At 40.1% G+C, this 24,848-nt stretch overlaps 1 protein-coding gene across 2 annotated transcripts in view; it reads left to right on the top strand.

Annotated features, from left to right (window-relative positions):
- Positions 1-630: 630 nt before the first annotated feature.
- ST8SIA1 (ST8 alpha-N-acetyl-neuraminide alpha-2,8-sialyltransferase 1) overlaps positions 631-24,848 on the top strand; it is a 159,882-nt gene continuing 135,664 nt past the window's right edge. Inside the window, exon 1 of one of the 2 annotated variants that reach the window (XM_059185731.1) lies at positions 631-869. In XM_059185731.1, coding sequence (XP_059041714.1) covers positions 634-869 — 236 coding nt within the window. In that variant the 5' untranslated portion in view covers positions 631-633. The remainder of the gene's footprint in view (positions 870-24,848) is intronic. The other variant, XM_059185732.1, reaches the window with a different exon arrangement.

Here is a 24,848-nt window from a genome sequence, read left to right as displayed (position 1 = left end):
GCCGCTGAATTAACTGATGAGAGCGAGTTCTTTTCTTCTCCGGGAGGGGTGGGGAGCGAGGGTCCTGGCGGGCAAGGAGGAGAAGCCCGGGGCAGGATAGCGGTCCCGGGCCGCTGTGGAAATTTCCAAGGACTTGGCGCGGCGCGGAGAGCGCGTCTGGGGGTGCCTGGCGGTGCAGCAGCGCGGGAGGCGGGGAGAGGCGGCGAAGGGCGCAGGAGCATCTCTCGGAAGGGGACGCCGCGGACCAGTTGTCTGGGAGGGAGCCGAGCCTCTCCCCGGACCGTGCGGAGGGCGACAGTGATGCTGCAGAACCGGCGGGAGCGACTCGCCGCGGCCGCTCTCTGCGCTCTCGGAGACCCCAGCGCCTGCCCTCTGCAGGGGAAGCGACCATGACCAGAGCCGGTGACTTGCCCCCCGGCCACTTCCCCTAGAAAGAAACCCTTGAAAAAGTTGCATTAAAAAAAACATCCTTGCGCTGACCTTTGGGGCCGTAGGGGCTGAAGAAACGTGCGTGCGAGTGCAAACAAGAAAGCGAAAGGTGTGTGTGCATGGGGGGCCGGCGGTGGGGGGACCCTCCGCTGCCACTCTGCCTAACGCTGTGCTGAGGCCGCCCCCCGGGACTCCGGGGCTGTGATGAGCCCCTGCAGGCGGGCCCGGCGACACACGTCCAGAGGGGCCATGGCAGTCCTGGCGTGGAAGTTCCCGCGGACCCGGCTACCAGTGGGAGCCAGTGCCCTTTGCGTCGTGGTCCTCTGTTGGCTCTACATCTTCCCGGTCTACCGGCTACCCAACGAGAAGGAGATCGTGCAAGGGGTGCTGCAACAGGGCACGGCGTGGAGAAGGAACCAGACGGCGGCGAGAGTCTTCAGGTACTCCTCCCCTCGCGGCTCCTCCCAGCTCGTGTCCTTTACTCCCGGTGCGCCGAGGACAGGGTCACTGGCTAGGACCGCCTTGCAGAGACATCTCTATCTTGCAGTGCTTCTTGTCCTGCTTCCTTTCTCTGCCATTTCTAAACCTGAAGACTTTAGTCGGGGGTCCTTCCCCACCCCTTACACCAAGAGATGTGCAGACACCTGCTTTACCCACCTAAAGCCTGTAAGCATTTCTTCCCCAGCCTGAGTTACAGTCCGTGATTCGTTAATAACTGGTGGGAAGGAGAATCCAGGCTAACTTTCTCCTTTTCACAGAATGAGAATTTCTCTCTTGGGCTCTGCAGATGTTTGAAGCTATAGAGAACTAGAAGAAGGTCAGAGGCATCTTCCTGAGGTTAGGTGAGTGGTTGGTAACATAAATCACTAGTGATGGAGTGATGGGCTAATCTTGGGCAGGAAAAACATGGACACCTAGCTAGGACCCCGCTGCTTTGTGCAGTGTGTCCATGACAAAACACAGAGCACTTAACTGGTCCCCTCAGAGCTGGGTACTGTGTGATTTTTATTGAAGACTCAACAACTTTCCAATAACAGATATTATTCCCATCTTACCAACCACAAACTGAGTCTCCAGAAGGAGGAATTATTTTCCTGAGGTCATGACATGTCCCTTTGAAGTGTGGGAGCTGACACTGTCATCATGTAAAGCTCCCAGCTTTTTTTTTTTTTTTTTTTTTTTTTTTTGCTTAGACTGTGGATGCCTTCTGGAAGATGGGAGATGGGCTTTAGGTAGAGACTTGAAATCGGAAAACAAACAAACAAACGAAAACTCAGGTTGGATATTAGAATGCTGAGGATAGCTCAGAGATTGTAGTTTCCTTTCCTTTCCGGGAATTTCAGCTTAAGTGTCTAAAAATAAGTTCTTGGCAGCAGGGGTTGTGTAGTTAGACTGGAGGGAATGCAGTGCTGCTTCCCCTTCCTCTCCACTTTCCTGGGCATGTTCAGGGGGGACACACGTTCAGGGCTTCCATGAGGGCCAGGTGTCCTTTTCCCCTTCAGTCCCTGGGGCTAAAGATGCTGCATTTGGCCCTTCCTGAGATTGTAGTGTTTTCCTTTGCTCTGCTAGGATCTTTCCAAGCAGTATATATGGGCAGCTGAGACCCAGCCTAAACATTTCACTACTGTTGGTTACAGATGTTCAGATGTTTAGATGTTCATCTGTAAATTTCAAAAAACTTTTTAAACATATGTGTTCCTTCTCCTCCCTGGGCCTGCTTTTGGGAAGATGGTCAAAGAGATAATACCAGTTCTTGCAGGGGAGAGCAGATGAATTCTTTGAACTAGGAGGGGAGACTTTCCTTCTCTCTTTTTCTTTCAAATTCAGCTATCATTAAGTTTAAAAATAATCCTACACCCCTTAAAAGTATATAAGGGCTAATTTTCTCTCACCTTCACAGTATTGATTATTGGACTCAAAAGCACTCAAAAGGCATAGCATCCAGCAATTCTTTTCTCTAAAGGCAGAAAGCACTTTTATCCCAAGTAATATAAGGAAATGAGTTAAGAACGTCTCTTTGGTTATGATGAAAGAGTCCCCCCCCCCCCTTTTTTTTTTTTTTTGTATAGGAGGAGGACTAAGAAAGTTCCTTTAGAGCATCAATTTCTTTTGCAGGACATAATCAAGTGGAAAATGCTTCATATTCAGAGAAACACAGGCTTATCATTTCTGAGACACATTTGTCCCTTGCTATCTGTAGCATGGAGTAATCTTCAGTGTGTTTGGCTGTTGCTTGGTTTAGTCTCTATGTGTAGAGAATTACCACTTAAAATCCACACACTATAAAAAACTGCCTACACACATATCCCTCAAAGTTAGTGTCTGTATAATTGTGTAAGATGAACTTGTTGAAGAGTTTGGACTTTGGAGTAGAATTTTAGACTAGTAGACTTTCTAGGCTGTGTGCGTCATGACTAGATAGATAAGCAGCAGAATATCTTTGGCAATCCATGCTATCTCTTTGAGTTTTAGTTTGCTTATTTTTATCTCTCTCTCTCTCTCCCTCTTTCTCTCTCTCTCTCTATATATATATATACACACATACATATATATAATATATATTTATTTTTAATCTAAATTCAATTAACATATAATATATTATTTGTTTTATGGGTACATTTCTGTGACTCACCAGTCTTATATAATACCCAGCGCTCATTATAACACATACCCTCCCCAGTGTCCATCACCCAGTTGCCCATCCCCCTACCCCTCTCCCCTCCAGCAACCCTCAGTTTTTATCCTGAGATTAAGAGTCTCTTATGGTTTGTCACCCTCTCTGATTTCACCTTATTTCACTTTTCCCTCTTTTCTTAGGGATAATAGTATTTACCTTGCAAGGTTGGTATAGATTTAAATTAAAAAAAAAAATGATGCCAGGTGTTTGACACATTTATTCAGTCAATGGTGTTATTATAATTGTCATGAATTATAATTTCCTGTATGTGTTACAGCTTAAATAAGGACTTCGAGCCAGCCCATAAGAATTTGGAACATTTTGCCTGCCAAATTTGCAGAGCAACATGACTGGTCAATATTTTAGTCCTCCACCTCCCAGCTTCTTATACTGTACCTGATAAATAAGGATGAGGAGTTTTAAAAGGCGAAAATATCATGCTTTATTGAGTCTGCAGGTGTAATAAAATCTGTTGTTTTACACATGTGGATTGTTAGTATGTGGGTAGTACTGTATGTTTTAAAAATATTAGACAGGTCAGCCAGAGGTCTATATTATGTTAAGAAGGCACAACTTTTGCAAACAGATGGCTGTGTTTTCCATTATTAAATATCTTCTGCACAAATAGAAATATATGTACACTAATATACAATATGCACTTATGGGTGGAGATAAGTGTACATTTATTCATAAACTGTGGAATGATGCCATGTATATGTGTAAATTTATACACATATTCATATATACACACATACAAATTACAATCAGTTAATCAATTTTTTAATAATCCTATTTTTTTTAGTGTTCCAAGATTCATTGTTTTTACACCACACCCAGTGCTCCATGCAATACCTGCCCTCTTTAATACTCACAACCAGGCTCATCTAACCGCCCACTCCCATCCTCTCCACAACCCTCAGTTTGTTTCTCAGAGTCCACAGTCTCTCATGTTTCAACTCCCCCTCTGATTTCCCCCAGTTCACTTTTTCTTTCCTTCTCCTAATGTCTTCCATGTTATTCCTTATGCTCCACAAGTAAATGAAACCATATGATAAGTAACTCTCTTTGCTTGACTTTCACTCAGCATAATCTCCTCCAGTCCCGTCCATGCTGATACAAAAGTTGGGTATTCATCCTTTCTGATGGTGGCATAATATTCCATAGTATATATATGGACTATATCTTCTTTATCCATTTGTCTGTTGAAGGGCATCTTGGCTCTTTCCACAGTTTGGCTATTGTGGACAATGTGGCTATGAACATTGGGGTACAGATGGCCCTTCTTTTCACTACATCTGTATCTTTGGGGTAAATACCCAGTAGTGCAATTGCAGGGTTATAGGGAAGCTCTATTTTTAATTTCTTAAGGAATCTCCACACTGTTTTTCAGAGTGGCTGCACCAACTTGCATTCCCACCAACAGTGTAAGAGGGTTCCCCTTTCTCCACATCCTCTCTAACACTTGTTGTTTCTTGTCTTGTTAATTTGGGCCATTCTAATCGGTGTAAGATGGTATCTCCATGTGGTTTTGATTTGAATTTCCCTGATGGCTAATGGTGATGAACATTTTTTTCATGTGTCTGTGCCTGACTTGGGTCTGGTGTATAATAGTCATTCATTAACCAATATTTAATGACTAACTATTATACACTAGACACAAGTTAGGCCCTGGGAGATAGCAGTGAAGGGTTCGGACAGATTGCTTTCTCTGAGACAGCTTACCTCCTACTGGGGAGTGACTGACGAAAACAAAGGAGTAAAGCAATAAGAAGATTTAAATGCCGTTAAGTGCTATGAAGACAAAGGAAAGTGTTTCGTTATGTGGATAACCATTAGAATTTCAGATTACATTTTGCCCTCTGTGCTTTCATTTACTTTTGTGATTTTCTCCTTCTCTTGGCTCAGACCTAAAGACAACTTCTCAGAGGGGAACCTTGACCAATTGCATAGGAGAAGCAGCAAGAATGTCACAGAGCTGCAAGAGTTTTGAACTAGAGGAGGTTTTTGTAATATCCACATGGCAATAGGAAGATAAAAGAATCAATTGACCGTATCACAGAAGTACTGGAGAGTTTCTGTGCAACTCTTGTTCTTCTGAATGAGTAGTCAAGTAGTGTGGGAAAATGCCGAACCAGAGTGGTATGGGCCTTACTCTCTTCCACCAGGGCCTTAGCCAGTTCATTTGCTTCTTTGAAAGAAACTTCAGCTCCCAGTTTATGCTCAAGGCTTTATCCTTTGCAGCAGACATAGTAACAACGACAACAATAACAACAACAAAACTGACAAATGATTAGGAGTTTATAATGTGCGTGACACTGTGCTAAATGCTTTACATGTACTGTCTCATGTAATTCTCCTAACAACCTCGTAGAATTGGACACATTATCATCCACATTTGTAAAGAGGAACATACCCAGATCCCTGCCATCAAGGGATTTACTATAATCCCAGGGACAGGCATATGTGTGTATAATTAACTAATCACCTGGACCTCGGGCCATCAAAGAGAGGAGCATAGCAGAAAGAAGAACTTATGGACTCAGGAGCTGTCAGAACATGGTTGGAATGCCAGCTGTATCCCTTTCTGGTTGTATGATCATTACTAAGTTCAACCCTCAGAGCTTTGGTCCCCCCATTTGTAAAGCGGGGTGTGTAATAATTTCTTACAAGTTATAGTACAAAGTACATGCACTATACATTTCTGCATGTAGAAAGTACCTAGAACGATGCTTGCCACATACTTCTGTTTAAAGCATGTCATTATAACGAAAGAAACACAAGCAAAGTGCCAGGGAAGTTCCCAGAACATGGCTTTTAATTCTGCTGGAAGGAGAGAAATCAGAGAGGAGGTAGTATTTGCACTAAGCCTTGAAAGATGGTAAAATTGGGTGGTAATAAGAGGTAAGGGCAGAAGGATATTCTGCAGGGAGAATAGAAAAGGCAAAAGCAGGGAGGTGTAGAAATTCTTGATGTGCCTCCTGTGTGGAAAGGTATTAATTCTCCCACAGAGAAGGTAGGAGAAGGCAGACTGGGAGAGAGATGGAGGCCAGGTCACCATCTCTGAATGGGCTTGGGGTATTGTTTGTGAAAAATGAACAAACATCAAGTATCAAAGGGTACCGGCCATGTGTCAGTGGTCATCAGTGTTGGCACATCACTGTTAACTGAATTAGGGGGTAGAAGATACCATACCAAAGTGCTTGGAAAATTCTCTTTATTCACTGGGTGCTAACCATTACTCTAAGCCATGATGTTCCTCCTTCCTTTCCCAAATTCTGAATGAAATACTACTCTAAGCATTGCTAGCTTTATGTGCCTTTGTTTCTGTCCATATTTTTGAATCTGTGGATCCCGGAAACTTCAGATATTTCCACAGCTGCCCTGGTGGCTGCAAAAGGGCTCTTGGAGAGGGTGGCAGGGAAGGCAGGTGCAGGCCCTCTGTATCTATGGAATGTAAGGCTTAATGTTTGGTGAAGTGGAGATTTATGGGATTCACTTTAAAAGTAGTTTGGGAAAAAGATAGTTTAATACATTTTGGTGCTTAAGAAAATAAGCTTCAATTATGTTGTGTATTTACAAATGTGAAAAAACTTCATAAGCAATAACCACAATAGCATGAATAAATCATTAACACTGATTGGGTACATACAATGTACCAGTCCTCCTTCTCAGTGCTTCTGTTTCTTATCTCTTGTTCTCATAGCTACTTCACAAATTAGGTATTTGTATGTTCTTTGTTTTATGGATGAGGAAATGGAGATTCAGAGAGATCCATTAACGAAATGATGGGTCACTTTTCCAACCCAGAGCTCTTTGGGAATAAGCCTTATGCTTATTCCCTGATAATCTTAGATAAATGAGGTACAGCTGTCTAGATCCTTATGATCTGGCCATGAATACTTCTCCAACATCATCTTTCATCAGTATTCCTCTTTTGGTATAGTCATACTGTTCTAGTTGCTGAAACAAGCCAGGCTGTGTTGGTTTGGCTTGGGTCATTCCGTCTGCCTGAAATGCCTTTTCTTCAAGGCTGCAACCCCTTGCCATTCACCTGGCCAGTTCTTACTCATCTCTTGACAATGCATTTACTAGTTAAGAGCAAAGGTCCCAAAGTTAGTTGTGATTCTACCATTTGCTATGTTCTTGAGCAAGTCAGCCTTTACTGTCTGTTTCCTCATCTGTAAAATGTGACTGCTGTTTCTTTTTATTTTTAATGTGGCGTCTTGTAGGATTGTTGTGTGCATTAGAATAGATAATGCACTGAAAAATCTTCTGGCATATAATAGTGCTTAATCCATGTTATCTCTCTTCAAGGCAGCCTCCCTTACTCCTTTCTTCCTTCCCAGGCTGTGTTAGAAGCTTCTCCTCTCTCTCTCTCTCTCATGTGCATATTATTGCATTTCTTTAATTATCAAAAAACAATTACCTCTATGTGTCTACCACTATTACCATAGAAGATGCTAAAACTATAGCAGTTAACTTAAAATTTACTTTCTTGAAGTTCTTGGGCTAATGAATGGAGACACAATAAATAGATAAATATATAAATACAAATACCTGGTCATGACAGGTGCATTTTTCATGATGCTGTATTAAAAATATCATTTTATTTGTCTGCCCTTTTTGCTGGCTCATTCATATTTGCATTCTCAGAGCTGAGCGCAATTCCTGGCACAGTCATTTTTGTTGAGTTATTGTGTGAGAGCGTTTTGGCAAGGTATGGGACCAGATAGCTAATCAGTCCGTCAACAAATACTTAATGAGGTCCAATATTCTGCTTGGCTGTGTGGGCATCAAAGGAGGAAATGACATCCTTTCTATTTTGAAAGAGTTCTAACTTTAGGGCAGAGTTTTTCATCTCAGCACTACTAACATTTCGGGTTGGAAAATTCTTTGTTGTGGAGGGCTGTCTGTACATTTTAGAATATTTAGCAATATCCATGGCCTCCATCCACTAAATGAAACAAATAGATATGTCTCCAGATTTAGCAAAATGTCTCCTAGAGTAGAGAACCACTGCTTTAGAGAAACAAAACCAACCCAATTGATGGGGTTTAAGAAATAAAAAATCCCAGAAAATATGCCATGAAGAGCTAAATCTGGAAACTACAAACCATAAATGCTTTGACTACTGGAAGAGGAGTGGATGAATTATACTTTGGTAGATGGCCAGGTCTTGGTTAAAGAGAAGTAGCAAGAGGAGATGCATTTGGGGAAATTTACTTTAAGCAACTGTCTCTGTTGAAAGCTTGTGTGAGAGCTGGCTAGGGTTCTCACCAGTGCCCCACTTAGACCTTGGCAAAAGGATCTAGGGGGCCCTCACTCTGTTTCTCCCTTGGTCTCAGCTCTTTGCAAAGGGACAGGGCACTACTGGGACCTTTGTAGACCCTGGAATTCCCTGCCCAAATGACCCACGCCCACTTCCACAGCCTGTCTGCCTGCATGGGGAGTTTCCCCCCAACCTTCATTCCCAGAGTGGCTTCTCCTATTGCTGTGTGCACTCCTCAGCCAAGGGATGGCCAGGGAACAGCTCTCTGTGGGAGACAGAGGCTGTGGAAAGAACTTGGATATGGGACTGAGGGTTCACATGGACACATGGGGGTGTTCTCCCCGTGTTGCCCTGTTCCTGTATCAAACTTCCTGAAGTTTGAGAAGCCTTAATTTGAACATGGCATCCCAGTTTGTTATGCAGATATATTTGTTCAGGGACAAGGGTAGGAGGTTGGAACATATTTTTTTTTTTTTATCTGTTTGTTGATTTGATTGTAGCTTTTAAATATTTAGATACATTTCTGCTTTTGTCCTCTGCCTTGCAAATTGAGGTGGTTTTTTGCAACTTGGAATTCTATTAGTCTTCATTTTGGAGAGAACTATTTAAGGAGCTCATTGGATTAGTTGAATAATTTTATACCTTTGTGTAGAATATGGCCAGTTTGTCTGTTGATAAAGTTGTGTTAGGAAGCCAGAGCTGGTGAATTAAGAACATACAGAGTATAACCCACTGAATGAGAAGGTACAAGCTGCTCACGCAGATGTGGGATGGTGGGTGGAGGGAGCAGGCGGTTCCCTCAGCATTGGAGCTCTCACTTTGGGGAGGGAAACCATATGGGGTCATTTTGATTGAGGACACTGTTTTCAGTAAACCCCCACAAAGGAAGTAGAGTCCCAAGATTTATCAGATCCTAGAATTGAGGGCATGCAATGAGCTGGAGGAAGGTCAGGCCTCTGCCTCGGAGTCAAGAATGAGCAGGTGTTCGAGAGGAGGGTAGGAAGCACCTATTATTGTAAGGTGGTTGGAGCAGAGGTCACTAATGTTTTTTTGTGCTTGTCTGTAAGTGGTTATTTTAAAAGGTTCCCCGGGAAGAGTACAGCAGGAAGTTAAGGTGGAAATCCTAAACTTAAGTCCTTGTCTAAAATGTCCAGACTGTGGGTGTGAGCAGGGTTATCACACTGTAAAATGTTTAGGCAGCAACTCAGAAAAACAAAAGTAATTTTTTCTTAAAAAATTGTTTTTCTCATCACAGTTATAAATCATCTTGGAACTGATGCTGACTATGTGTAATTAATACAGTTTCTTTGATGGAGTTAATAGATTTCTAGTAAAATATAGTACTTTTTAGCTTTTCATTCTACTTTGGCTCTGTTGGGAGTTGTGTGATCTTGTGCAAACTGTTTAACCTCTCTAGTCCTTTGTTTGGTTATCCGAAAAATGGTCTATAGTATGCTAACCCACTTCATATGTTTGTGATGATAATTGAACTAAATATTGTAGAATCATAACCGTCCTCACCTGGCGTGAGATGACAGGATGCTTGTCTCCACCTAGAAAGAGTGTAGACTCTGGGGCCTCAGCGAGTCAGGTTTTGATTCTGGTTGTGTCATTTATTAACTTTGTGACCTTGAAAATTTTTCCTGGCCTCTCTGATCCTTAGCTGTGGGTGGCAGTACTTACCTTAAGAGGATTAGGTGTTGAATTATTGCTGATGATTAAGCCGTAATGATGGGAAAAGCTGCTTCCTGGGACACATCTGATGCCTATTACTTGTACTTTCAGTAATGGAATAGCTAATGAACTGTGACCTTATGACACACCCTCTTCTTCCCTAGTGCTAGTACTAAAGTTGGGTAAAATGGCCAGTGGAATTTTAAGGAAGATGACAGAGCCCAGCCATAAGTCACCTGTTCATTCATCCACATTGACTAACTGCCTCTTTGCACCAGGGAGGAGCTGGGAAACAGCAGTGAAAATTAAGACATGGCTCCTGATTTCATAAAATTTAGAGTCTGGTGTAGTGTCATTAGGTAACTTAGTAAGAAATTGAGTAATGTAGTGTTCCAAGGGCTACGGTTGGTCTGTTTCAGATAATTGTGCTGAGTTTCAGAGTGATTGATTTTCTCCTTCTCTGCTGGACTGTCTTCTCGCTATGGCATTGCATGCAAGGGAAGCAGCCAAGACCAGAGGAGCTGTGTCACTCTTTTAATTAGGTGTCAGGAGGAAGCTGAAGTGAATTCAGAGTTACACATTCTCTGTTATTCAGGGCTTAAGTAACAGGGTACGCTACCAGAGCTTTCTAAGTGAGTATAATGAGAACGGGCTTCTGGGGAAAAAATTGCTTGTTTCAGTTACTGATACAATAAATATATGCATGATTTCATGTCCCTTGTACTTATTTTAAAAATCTATAGTGTTCATTATTTGTCTTATTTTGGAAGTAATAGATGCTGTAGAAAAAACTTAAGTGTAGTAAAAAGGAGAAAAAAAAAACATGCATAATTCTATCCCTCGGAAGTATTTCATTGTGAACACTGTTTCTTTTGTGCATATTGGTTTGCACCTGTGTATTCCTAAGTTGTGCATATTGGTATATTTAGTTTTATATTCTCTTTTATCCACTCAGTGTTATATCTTTAACATTTTTTCATATAAATAAATAATTTTTAACTGCCAAGCTTGTGATAAAATGCTTTACGATTTTCATTTTGGAAAAATGTGATTTACTGTGAATTTTTAAAATGTTATCACTTTGGAGCAAATTACTTTCTTCCAAAGGATCCTTATAAAGGATATCATATTTGCACATTAGATTTTTTCTTTAAATATTTCTTCATATATTTGGTAAATACTGAGCATGGGAAGTCAAAAAGCTTCTTGAAAGAGTTCTGCTTTCTCAAATTTGGCATTTAAATGGTAAGAGCAATACTTTGTAAAAGTACTTGACGTTTAATCATCTAGAGACAAACATTGCTAATATTTTGGCATATAGTTTTCTAGAGCATTCAGTGCTTCCTCTATGTGTGTTTATAAAATAAAAATATAATGAATTTGACAGTATATTGTAAAATTTTTAGTAACAATACATGTAAACCTGTATCATCCCTACTTATTTTAATTTTTTAAAAATCCTTATTTAAATTCAGTGTAGTTAACATATACTGTGTTAGTAGTTTCAGGGGTAGAATTTTAGTGATTCATCACTTACATACAACACCCAGTGCTCATTACATCAGGTGCCCTCCCTAATGCCGATTGCCCCATGCTCTCACCCACCACCCCTCCAGCAACCCTCAGTTTGTTTCCTAGAGTTCAGTGTCTCTTATGGTTTGCCTCTGTCTCTATTTTCATCTTGTTTTATTTTTCCTTCCCTTCCCCTATGTTCATCTGTTTTGTTTATTAAATTCCACATGTAAGCGAAATGATACGCTCTTTGTCTTTATCTGACTTATTTCACTTAGCATAATACCCTCTAGCTCCATCCACATTGTTGTAAATGGCAAGTTTTTTTTTGATGGTTGCATAATATTCCATTATATATATATGCCACACCTTCTTTATCCATTCATCTGTCGATGGCTGTCTGGGCTCTTTCCTTAGTTTGGCTATTGTGAACATTGCTGCTATATACATTGGGGAGCAGGTGCCCCTTCAGATCACTACATTTGTATCTTTGGGGTAAATACCCAGTAGTGTGATTGCTGTGTCGTACGTAGGGTAGCTCTATTTTCAACTTTTTGAGGAACCTCCATGCTGTTTTCCAGAGTGACTGCACCAGCTTGCATTCCTATCAGCAGTGTAGGAGGGTTCCCCTTTCTTCAGATCCTTTCCAACACCTGTTTTTTCTTGAGTTATTAATTATAGGCATTCTGACTGGTGTGAGGTGGTATCTCATTGTGGTTTTGATTTGTATTTCCCTGATGCTGAGTGATGTTGAGCATTATTTCATGTGTCTTTTAGCCTTTTGTATACCTCAGCCCTTTTTAATGGCTATAGGGTTTGTCTTTGTTAAGATAGTTAATGATTTATTTAACTAATCCACTATTATTCTGTATTCATGTTGTTGCAGTTTCTCACCTTTGTAAATGATGCTGTGATGAACATCTTTGTGTATATATCTTAAACATTTAATCTGTTTATTTTCTTAGTATAAATTTCTAAAAGTAGTTTCTTGACATTTTTTCCCCCTCTACCATCAATTCTTATAACTGGCTTCTTTGGTTGTTCATAGAAAATCTTCAACTTTGGCTAAGGGCAGATTTGAGTTTTTCTTCATTTCAGTGTAGAAAGTGATTGCATAAATAGAAAACATTCAGTGATTGTTAACATTAAATGATGAAATTCTCCTTTGGGAATTTTCAAGAGGTGGAAGCAACTAGGAAAGATTCCCATACAATGGCATGTGTATGGCAGGAGTCCCCTCATTGAGCATTGTGGAGACCTTTCTTTGAGGAATTTATTTAGTTCCCTGGAAGATGTGCCTTTGTCTGTCATGATTATCCTCTTCATTACAGAACAGTTCATAATTGTTTCATTCTTATTTAAAAATGTAATTAAACACATTAAAAGTGTTTCATTCTTATTTAAAAAGAAATGACTTTTTGGGACCATTTGTACTATTTTCTAGGATTTAAGCAGTTAAAAACTGTAATTTAAAAAGAAGTTTACTATTCCTCATGACAGGGTCCTAAATTAAAAAAAAAATTATGTGATGATTGTTATTTTAAGAGTCACTTTCCTATATACTAAAATTGAAAATCTTGGGGGGTCATTCTGGGTGGCTCAGTCAGTTGAGCTTCTGCCTTCAACTTAGGTCTAGGTCTCAGGGTCCTGGTTTCGAGCCCCATCTTGGCTCTGGGCTCAGTGGGGAGTCTGTTTTTCCTTCTGCCCTTCCCCCCTGCTTTTGCTCTTTCTCTCTCCCTATCTCAAATGGATGAATAAAATCTTTGAAAAAAAATAGAATTGGAAATCTTGGGCTTGAAACTAGAACAGAGCATATCCACTTGTGTGGAGGATGAGAGTACAGCAGAAAGGCACAAAAATCCCATGACGATATTTTGTTGGGTTGGTTTTTTGAAAGTTGGGTGTTGGTGATTGATTGTGTTAACACTGGGCTAATCATCTCTATCCTGTGTCCTTCTCCTTTGCACCTGTTTGAAGCAGCCATACAAACTGTTGCTTGGGTGCTTTAGCGTCCGGCGTTGAGTCTTGTTTCTATTTGTCTGCCTCTGATCCTTCATCACAGTCTTACTAACAAGTACTTGTTTTACTAATGAAAACATTCCATTTTCTGCAAGGCCTGTAGAAAGTTTTCTGAGTACCTTTCAGGGATAGACTAATTTATTACCTAATATTGAGACTCCATGCTATTAATACTCACTACCAATTCATTTGTTCACTCCTTCACCCATTCCTTTTTTCAGCATCTAACTGTTCAGTGCCTTCTGTATGCCGGGCATCTTGCTTGGTGCTGAGAATCAAGTAGTTAGCCAAGAAGACATGGGCCTTCCTCTCACAGAACGGATAAGCACACAGCTTACATTATAAAAAGAACAGCAATATTCTCCAAGAAAATCTCTCAACTCCTTTTTGTGGAGGAAAAACAAGTCCAGGTTTAATTAATTTCACTTTCAGAATTTTGCTGTGTCTGTGTTTGGGCCAAAATCTATCCTCTGACCCTGTCTGGTTTTGTCCTGCATTGTGATCATGAGGCCAGAGGCATTTGTACAATTTAGTGGTGTGATATCTTTTGATTCTGGTTAACCTATGCAACATATGCAACATGTGAAATATTGAGGGAAAAGGCCTTCAAAATATTGCTAAAAGATACACAAGTCCATGGGGGAAAGCAAAGCCCAATTACCGGTAGAATGAAAGAGACCTAGAGGCAGGCTGGCGTGGATGGGGATTATTTACTTTGTATGCAGCCAATCTGTTTTAAAGATTTTTTTTTAAAAGATTGTATTTATTTATTTGAGAGAGAGAGCACAAGAGGGGGAAGGTCAGAGGGAGAAGCAGACTCCCTGCTGAGCAGGAAGCCCTGTGTGGGACTTGATCCTGGGACTCCAGGATCATGACCTGAGCCAAAGGCAGACCTGAGCCACCCAGGCGTCCTAAAGATTTTTATTTATTTATTTTTTTAAAAAATTGACAGAGAGAGAGCATGAGTGGTGGGGAGAGGCAAAGGGAGAGGGAGAAGCAGAATCCCTACTCAGCAAGGAGCCCAATGTGGAGCTTGATCTCATGACCCTGAGATCACGACCTGAGCTGAAATGCAGACGTGGGAGTTCAACCAACTGTGCCACCAGGTGCCCCTCAGTTTTAGTTTATTTTAAAGCACAATGAAAACTCCTGTGGCTACCATCTCTGCCTGCTTTGGCTCTACCTGAACCTCCAGGAGCATGGAGGAAGGGCCTTTTCTGAGGTTCTGTCTCCCTCTAGGAACTACCTCTTACCCCCATGGGCAGGGAGGACATGAATATTCAGTCCTTTTTCTTTGTTAATGATTGTGGCTTCTCAGGTGAATCCTAATGGGCTGCCCAGCTCTTCTAAGGGCAAACTGGCCTGATGAGCAGCCTTCTTGGGTGGAATACTAGTAGGCAATCCATCCACAGGCAGCTCCCCATTCTTGCCACCCCAAAAAGATTTTTAGAGCCCACCACCTCCCCATCTCTTTCCATTTCTTTTTTTTTTTTTTTTTTTTTAAATTTTATTTATTTATTTGACAGAGAGAAATCACAAGTAGGCAGAGAGGCAGGCAGAGAGAGAGAGAGGAGGAAGCAGGCTCTCTGCTGAGCAGAGAGCCCGATGCGGGACTCGATCCCAGGACCCTGAGATCATGACCTGAGCCGAAGGCAGCGGCTCAACCCACTGAGCCACCCAGGCGCCCTCTCTTTCCATTTCTGTTTCTTTTTTCTAGCATTGCCCTTAAAAATAAAAGTTACTTTACTAGCAAAAAATGGAAAATTGCAAGGGATGGCTAATACCACAGGCTAGGCCAATGAAGGAGAGGAACATTATTTTATGGAGAAGAAGGAAGTGAGAGGGGTTGTTCTAAAGGAAAATCCATTGGAGAAAGGCAAGAGTTCAGGGTGATGATGGTTTCCCATTGGCTGAGTTGCAGGGGTAGTCAATTTTTTGTAAGAGATGCAATGTACATCTACTCTTGTTGGGAACTGTAACTGATGACTCTTCCCTGTTGGTTCTTCTGTTGGGGGAGGGGGTAGTCTATAATTAAATTTCTTGAGGTAGAGTGGTACAGTGTGAGGGCTCCCCCTTCTGGCCTCCTGACTCCATCGTAGTGAGGTTTTCCTTGGTTCATTTTCACAGGAGACAGCACAGGCCCGCACAGCAAACAGCCCAAGCAAAAAATGCCCATTTCTCTTTACTGTGGACCCTCATTGTCTTTACAAGTGATTATATCGGAACATCCCCCAACCCTCTTCTTCCTTTGTTGGCAGGGAGGGCAGGGACTCGCTCTACAGGGGTGGAGAGGTAAGAACCTCGTGAGAAAACATGGCACTCCCAAGTCTGTGCCTATCTCCTGGTCCTGCTCCATGTGGATCAGCTGTATGGAGATGGGACTGCATCACCACTTACAGAACCTGTGGAGACGTGGCTGGCTCCAACCCTGACAGCTTTCTGAACCTAAGAAATAGGGTAATTTGCATATATTGATCTTAGTTTTGGCTTCCGACCATAACTCCCAGATAAGAGAGAAAAACTTCTTATTTTGTTATCTTTATTTCCTGGGTACATTTGTGTACTCTCACAAAATTCAGTCATACTGTTTCTTTTTTTTTTTTTAAAGATTTTATTTATTTATTTGACAGAGAGAGATCACAAGTAGGCAGAGAGGCAGGCAGAGAGAGAGAGAGAGGAGGAAGTAGGCTCCCTGCTGAGCAGAGAGTCCGATGCGGGACTCGATCCCAGAACCCTGAGATCATGACCTGAGCCGAAGGCAGCGGCCTAACCCACTGAGCCACCCAGGCGCCCCAGTCATACTGTTTCTTAAACGATCCCTGTGGGCCCCAGAAATAGAGAAATGTTCAACTCGGTCAGTTCACTTTCATATTGAGCAGGTTGATCAAGGTTTCTTATCACAAACAAGGCGTTCAAGACCCTCATGCCCTCATTTTAGGGGGCTTACCACAAATGTCTCCAATTGTCACCATGCCTTTTAGAGTCACTCTTATACTGCCAGTTGTTCCTCATTTCCTTTCCTTTCTGCTCAGGAAGCTTGGGGGCAGACCGCCAAGTATGCTGGCTAAGCAGACTGCAACTGGGGAATATTATCCCCTTGGGCACACGCTCCCAGTCTTGATTTTCTTGGGTGATCCCTCTTCAGGAAAGGGAGGAAAGGCCACTCCTCAACAGATTCCTTTCACTCCTAATTTCCGTTTATGTTGACCACAGTTGGGGGGTGGTTGTGTGGTGGGGCTGGATTCAGAGCACCCCCCCACCAAACTCAGCTAAGGGGCTTGCTACATATCCAGTTGCCTGCTCAACTCCATAAAGGGTACTTAGCAGCTGTGTCTCCAGCTTTGGACTTAAACCATGACTCCAGCATAAATTCCCACTGAACATCTGGTTACAAGAGGAAAGCACCAATAAAGAAGCCAGAATATTGCTCCTAGAGTATCACATTTCAGGATTGAAAACTTCTAAGCCGTCAAAGAAAAAAATTCTCTTTGGGCTTTTAGAGTAGAGATGATCTGTGGAAACCTAAGTTTATATATAGTGAATATTTGAACACCAGTTGTGTGCAAGTACTATGCTAGATGCTTTCATGTGCAAAATATAAGTCCATCTAACTCTTGGTTTTAAAATCAGCTCCATTTTTAAGGCAATAATGATGATATTTTTAGTAGTATAGTTGTTATTTATTTTGTATCTGCCATATGCCAGGCACTATTTTAAGCACTTTACACAGTGTTATCATTTGGCATTCACAAATACTCTGTGAGGGAGATATTATTATCCCTGTTTTACAAAGAATCAGGCTGTGAGTAATTATTTCTTTAAGGCCATTTAGATTGTAGGTGGTGCTGACAGCTAGCATTTAGTGAGTGCTTACTATGTGTCAGCCCTCTTTTAAATACTTTATGTATGTTAATGTCATGATAACAGCCCTATAAGATAATGTCTCCCCTTCCCCACCTCGTGCCTGCTGAAACCACGCAAATTTATTATTTTATCTTTTTGTAGGATAGAAGTTTAACATGAGTCTCAGTGGGTGAAAAATCAGTGTCAGCAAGCTGCATTTCTTTCTGGAGGCTCTAGAAGAGGATCCATTTTCTTCCTCATTCCGCTTGTTGGCAGAATTTACTTCCTTGTGGTTGTACAATGGATGTGACCATCTTCTGGTTCGCTGCTAACTGAAGGCTGGTCTCAGCTTCTAGAGGCCATCCTCTTCTCTTGGCTCATGAATCCTTTCCTCCTTCTAAAAAGCCTTCAAAGGCAAGTAGGGTCTTTTTTTTTTTTTTTTTTTTTTAAAGACCTAGTTTTTCTAGAGCAGGTTTAGGTTCATAGCAAAACTAAGAGGTACAGGGATTTCCTGTATACCCCCAGCCTCACATATGCATAGCCACCCCTCGAAAGCTAACTCAATTGATGAACCTACATTGACATAGTACAATCACCCAAAGTCTATAGTTCATCTGTTTGCTCTCGGTGTCGGTCATTCTGAGGGTTTGGACAAATATGTAAGGACATGTATCTGTCATTATAGTAGCATACAAAATGGTTGCATTGCCCTGAAAATCCACTGTGTTTCACCTATTCATTCCCTCCTTTCTTCCCCAACCCTGGGTAATCACTGATCTTGTTAGTGTTTCCAGGGTTTTGCCTTTTCCAGAATGCCATATATTTGGAATCATATAGTAGGTAGCCTTTTCAGATTGGCTTTTCTTCTCTCAGTAATAAGCATTTATGTTTCTTCTGTGTCTTTTCATGGCTTGATGACTCACTTCTTTTTAGAGTGGAAGAGTAACCCACAGTCTCCTTATCCATTCACCTACTGAAGGATGTCTTGGTTGCTTCCAAAGTCAGCCTCACAGACTTAAGGCATTGACATACTGTCTCAATAAATGTTTGAGAGCTGGATGTCTATCTAAGTAAATATATAAGTGAATAACCTCCTGTAAGTAAATACCGAGAAGCATGGTCATGGGTTGTATGTAATGGTGTCTTTAAGTTTGTAAGCAGCTGCCCAACTGTCTTCCATAGTGACTGTACCATTTTGCATTTCCACCCGCAATGAATGAGAGTTCCTGTTGCTCCCCATCCTTGCCAGTATTTGGTGGTGTCAGTGTTCTTGATTCTGGTCACTCTAATAGATATGTAGTGGTATCTTAGTGTTTTAATTTGCATTTCCCTGATGGCATATGATGTGGAGCATGTTTTCACAGCTGATTTGCTTTCTGGTGAGGTATCTGTTAAAGTCTTTAGCCTGTTAAAAAATTTGAGATGTAATTGTCATATAAATGTTATCTTATTTTCAGATGTACAACATAATGATTTGATATTTACATATCTTGCAAAATGATCACGACAGTAAGTCCAGTTATCATCCATCACCACACAGTTATAATTTTTTTTTTACTTGTGATGAAAACCTTTCAGATTTACTCTTTAAGCAACTATAATATACAATGCATTATTATGAACTACAGTTACGGTGTTGTACATTACATCCCCAGGACTAATTTATTTGATGACTGGAAGATTGTTCCTTTTTATCATCCCCACCCATTTTTCATACCCCTCACTTCTGGCAACCACCAGCCTGTTCTCTATATGTATGTTTAGGGGCTTTTTTGGAGGGGGACATTTTTAAATTGGGTTGTTTTCTTATTATGGGATCTCGAGTGTTCTTTTTCTGTTTTTTGGGTTTTTTTTTTTTTTCAAGATCTTATTTTTTTATTTGACAGAGAGAGAACAAGCAGGGGGAGCGGCAGGCAGAGGCAGAGGGAGAAGCAGACTCCCCACTGAGCAGGGAGCCTGGGACAGAGCTTGAACCCCGGACCCTGGGATCATGACCTGAGCCAAAGTCAGACACTCAGCTGACTGAGTCACCCAGGAGCCCCTTCTTTGTAGATTTTGAAAAACAATTCTTTATCAGCTCTGTCTTTGCAGATATTTTCTCCCAGTCTGTGATTTGTCTTCTTGTTCTCTAGATAATGTCTTTCACAAAGCAGGAGTTTTAAATTTTAATGGAGTCTAGTATAGCTATATAACTTAGATTATGCCTTTGGTGTTATATCTAAGATATCATTGCCATACCCAAGGTCATTTGGGTTTTCTCCTATGTTATCATTTGGGAGTTTTGTAGTTCTGCATTTTACCTTAGGTCTGTGATCCATTTTGAGTTAATTTTTGTGAAGGTGTAAGGTCTATGTCTAGATTAATTTTTTTGTTTGTTTTTTTTTTTTGCATGTGGATATCCAGTTGTTTTAACACTATTTATTGAAAAGACTAAGATAGTCCTATTTTATTGATGGAGAAACTAAAACAAAAGGAGCTTTAGGACCTCACTCAAAGTTATGCAGTTAGGAAATGGGTTTTAGAGCTCTAGGGCCCCTTATTATGCCAGACTGCTCCTTTGAAGTAAGGTCAACATTGACATTCAGGGCTTCAAGTTAAATCCTGACACCTCCTTATATTGTGTTATTACAGAGGAAGGATTCTCAAATGGAAAAATTTAAGTCTATGAAGGTGAATTAATTCTTGTGGTATTTGACTATTGTTAATATCCAAGACTGTTTTTGCTATTTACTCCTCAAGGATTCTACAAATAAAGCAGTGGGCTCAAGTCGTGGGCAAGGTGTCTCTTTCCTTGTTCTTCTTGCCCGATATCTTGGATTCATCCCAGTAGCTTAATTTTAGGTAGGTTTTTTTTTTTTTTTTTTTTTTTTTTTTTGTGCTCTCCTATCTAGCTGTCATAGCCCACTTGGTTATTTCCCATTTATATCTATGAGATGGATGCCAAGAAATCATACAAACTATGCCGTAGTCAGGGGGACTAAAAACTTACACAACTGTGAGAAACAGAAGTGGAACAGCCACTGTTTAGAAACTTTTTCTGTGTTACCTAAAAGAGGAAGTTATTCTTTGTCTTCTCTCCATTGTTGAAATCCCCGGAAACTTTTCTTTCGAACTCAGTCACTGTCTCTGAAATGGAATGTATGTGACAATATTTTAAGTTATTCCGAAAGAGATTCTAGAGGTCTAATTTCTGTGAGAAGTGCAATTTTTGTCTTTTGAAAATTCTTTATAAGGTAATGTATTTTTATTGTAAACATTAAAACTTTATACAGGTATATATTAAGCAAGCATAAAAGTCTTCTCAGTCTCTTTCCCAAGAAGTGAACAGTGTTAATGTTTGATACTATCATTATTCCAGGACAGTAGATGTAAACTAGGACTATTTCAGTCTAACCAGGATATATAATTCCCCTCCTGTATATATGAGTTCTTAAAAATCCCTATCTATAGAAACATCTAGTTATACTCCATATATATATTACATATAGTGATAGCTTCTAAAATGGCTCCAGCTTTCGTTGACATGGCTCCAGCTTTCGTTGACTGCAGCTGCCAGCCGATAGCCTCACTGCAAGTTCACGAGAGATCCTGAGCTAGAACTAGCTAAGACATTCCTGACCCTCAGCAACTGTTAGAAAGTAAATCTTTGTTGTTTGAAGCTGCTGAGTTTTGGAGTAATTTGTTGTATAGTAATGGATAACTGACATATTAAGTAATAATCAAATCATATAAAATCGTTTTTGACAATATTCTCTTTTTGCTATCCACAACATATGGGTCAGTGGATACCTCATTTAGTATGTTTGGCACAAAGCAACATTATCTCATTTTTTAAAAAAAGATGGAGAGAATACGAAATTCCATTTTAGGGTTGACTGTGGTATTTTTCTTTCTTTCCTTTTTTTTTTTTTTAATGAGAAATGGCTTTACAAACATCCTGTAATATGTTTTTCTGCTTCTGTAATTATCTCTATAGGATAGCTTCTTAAAGCGAAGATGGGTCATGAAACAACACATTTAATTTTAAAATTCATGCTTAATGAATTGTCTTCCAGTTGAAGTCATCTGTTTTGTGACCAAGAGCTGTTGGTCATTCCAATATGGAAAATAATTAACCTTAAAATGTTTTGCTAATATATTGGTGAAAAATTATAATTTTAATTAATGAGACTGAGCCTCATTTTACTTTTTTATGATTATTCTTGAAGAGTTCCTTTCCTGTGGAGGGAGGACACTTTTAGGTCTTTTGACTATTTCCTTCTCAAGCTGTTCATCTCTTCCTTTTTGATACCCAAAGTGTTCTTTGTTAAAGGACTATAGCTCTTTGTTATATCTGTGGTATATATTTTTCCCAGTTTGTTTTTTGTCCTATGTTTATGTTTCAATTTTTTGTGTGTGAAGACTTTAAAAATAATTAGCAATCAACTTCATCAGTTTTTTCTTTTATGACTTTTGAACCTTTGTGTCATCATTCCTGCAGCCCAGGATATTTTCATCTAGTTTATTAAAATTTCTGACCTATGATTTATTTTAGTGTAATGAGGAAGATATGTTTTGCCTATGTTTTCTAGCATTATTACCCAACAAGAAAAACAAAAATTTTACCTCCTTCCACTCATCTGAAATGCCAGGTTCATCCATGCTAGATAATCTAATCTGTGTGGGTGATTTTGGAAGCCCCACTTTTCTTCCATAGCTTTATCTGATTAGTTCTATTCTACAGCCATAGTGTATCAATTACTGTAGCTTTACCATATATTTTAATATCTCATAAGGCCAGCCACTGTTTTTTATTTTTTCCTAGAATTTTCTTTGTAATTCTTTCGTATTTTTCTCCTAGGTAGAGTTGAGATTGTTTTCCAAGTTCAAATGATTTCTGTTGATATTTTTATTTGAGTTTCATTATTTGATACATCATTACAAAATTGAGACTTTCTATTCAAGAATAGATATATTTACTTATATATCCAATCCTTATTTTATTTCCCTAAGTAGAGTATATAATTTTTTTTTAGATCTGCTCATTTCTCATTGAGATTATTCCGAGATACTTTGTTTCTTATGCTTCTACTTTCATACCAAGAAATATCTTGTTTTTATAATTATTTCTGCGATTATATATAAGAAAGTTACTAAAATTTATTTATGGGAAGCCACCTTATTTAAGTTTCTTAGTTTGGTTTTTTTTCAGTTTATCCTCTTGGGTTTTCCAAATATGTACTTCTATTTTTATCTAACTTATATATAATGATAATCTGTTCTCTTTTCTAGTATTTACTTCTTGTGTCTTGTGTGATTTAATGCACATGCTTTCAGCATTTTTTTCAACAAATTCAGTGTTGCATTTCTTTTGCCTTCCTCTTCTCTGTCTCTCTTTTTCTGACTCTTACTTCTCATCAGTTTCTAGTTCTGTGACTTAGACAAGTTACTGACATGATGTAAAGTGGAGCTTAGAGAACTAGGGAGTGGCTGAGCCAGGATGCAAACTCAGGAGTCTCTGGCTTCAGAGCTCATACTCATCCACTTTGTTTATTCCCTTCCTCCTTCCTTCCCTTCCTTCCCCTCCCCCTTCCTTTCTCTCCTTCTTCCTTCCCCTCCTCTCCCCTCTCCCTACCCCCCTGCCCTTTCCTTTCCCCCCACTTCCCTCCTCTTCCTCCTTCTGTTTCTCTTTCTCCTTCCCTCCTTACCCCTTCCCTGTCTCTCCTCCTTTCTCTGCTTATTGTTTATGGATCCTCTAAATCTAGTCACCAAATCTCATCCCAGACTGCATCCTGTTTTAGTAGTTGTGTTGGAAATTTGCTTCTAGATATACCATTATGGTGACTGGAAGCACGGCATGATGTATGTCTGACCTTCGGAACAGAAGATATTATCATATAACATTGCCTATCTATGAGAGGGTTTAGTTTTTGGAGGTGAAGGGGCTTCCTGAATTGATTTATTTGTTTGCCCTAGCCACTTTCATCTTTTCCAAATTGTTCACACTTCATAATTTCTTCACTATTTCAAGAATTCTTGCTGCACGTTTCTTATCCTTCACTACCATGAGGTCCTCAGTTTGACAGGAAACACAGCTCACTGTGAGAGGCTTAAATCAAATGACTCTGGTTTCTGGAAATGTCATTACTTTAGAAAGGAGCACAGGAGGGAGGGAAGGAAAATAGTTTAAATTTCTGTGGAAAAAAGGAAAGCAAAATGCAAAATAGAAGTTCTCTTCGGAAGAGAGGAAATAGTGATGGGTTTAAAAAGTTGGTATGTGTTAAATTTTCTATATTTTCTCTGCATGAATCTTACTTCAGAGGAAGATTGGTTGCTCTAAACTAAGTCTCTTGTTAGTGAGGTACAGGTCTGTGTTGGGTGGTTGGGATGGGGATGGATAAGGAGTAGAAGAAATGACAAAAATAGGAACATTTTACTTGTAAGTGATAGATTTACAACTCTACTTAGTACATATTTTTTTTTTTTACATATTTTTATTCAACAGATCATTGCTGAATTTCTACTATGATGATAGCTTTGAGGGGAGGATACAAAGAAAAGATAAGACACTGTCCCTGATCTCTAGGTGCTTTTAGCCAGTGGGTCAGACAACTAAGTAATGGTACTTGTGAGTAAAGAAGAGTGCTGAACTTATTACTGAAGGATGAATGGTGTTTGAATCAGCAGAGAAATAGTAACGGCACATTCTGAGCCTGGGAGAGACAGCATGAGAAATGGTTTTGTTTGTGGGTTAGTGCTGAATGGCTGGCTTCAGCAGAATTATGTGGGTGTGAGAATGAAAGAAAATCTTGAGCAGTTAGGATGAGGTTCAAGAAAAGTTTGTGAGCTACTGGAAGTTCTTTGGTATGAAAGCAACTGGATAACTGTGATTAGAAGCTCAGATATGGTAGTGGCATGGGGCAGACCGGCAGAGGCAGAGACAGGAGTTCAGAGGCAGTCATGCCAAGAGCCCATGGAGAGTGCAGACCATGGGACTAGCACAGAATGGGCAGATCTAAGAGACTTAGCAGAAAACCCTGTAGATTAAAAAATGATTTAGTAGAATTAATGGCAAAGAGGAAGATACACAATAAATATGGCTTGAGCCTCAACTGCTATTATTCAAAACTGGCCAGGCAAAGTTGACGTTATCTATATACTCTCATCCTGAATACATCCATCAGTCATGGAATCTGGGCTTAAATGTTTTTTTGTTTTTTTTTTTTTTTCTTGTCAGTTGAGATAGTTACCATTTTATTTTTTCATCCTTAAAGTTTTTCTCAGTTGTTAGGTGGGATTCTTGGTGTGTTCCCATAACACATTTGTCAGATATGTTGAGTTATCTTCAAGCAGTCCTCCAGTAGATGCTCTGGTGAGTGAAAAGCATGATGGCATAAATAGAGGAAGAGGTTAAAAGCCTGTTATAAAACATACTGGCTGGCTTCC

Source organism: Mustela lutreola, chromosome 8, assembly GCF_030435805.1.
Source record: "Mustela lutreola isolate mMusLut2 chromosome 8, mMusLut2.pri, whole genome shotgun sequence".
NCBI classification, from domain to species: domain Eukaryota; kingdom Metazoa; phylum Chordata; class Mammalia; order Carnivora; family Mustelidae; genus Mustela; species Mustela lutreola.
This window is presented reverse-complemented; position numbering and strand designations above follow the sequence as displayed.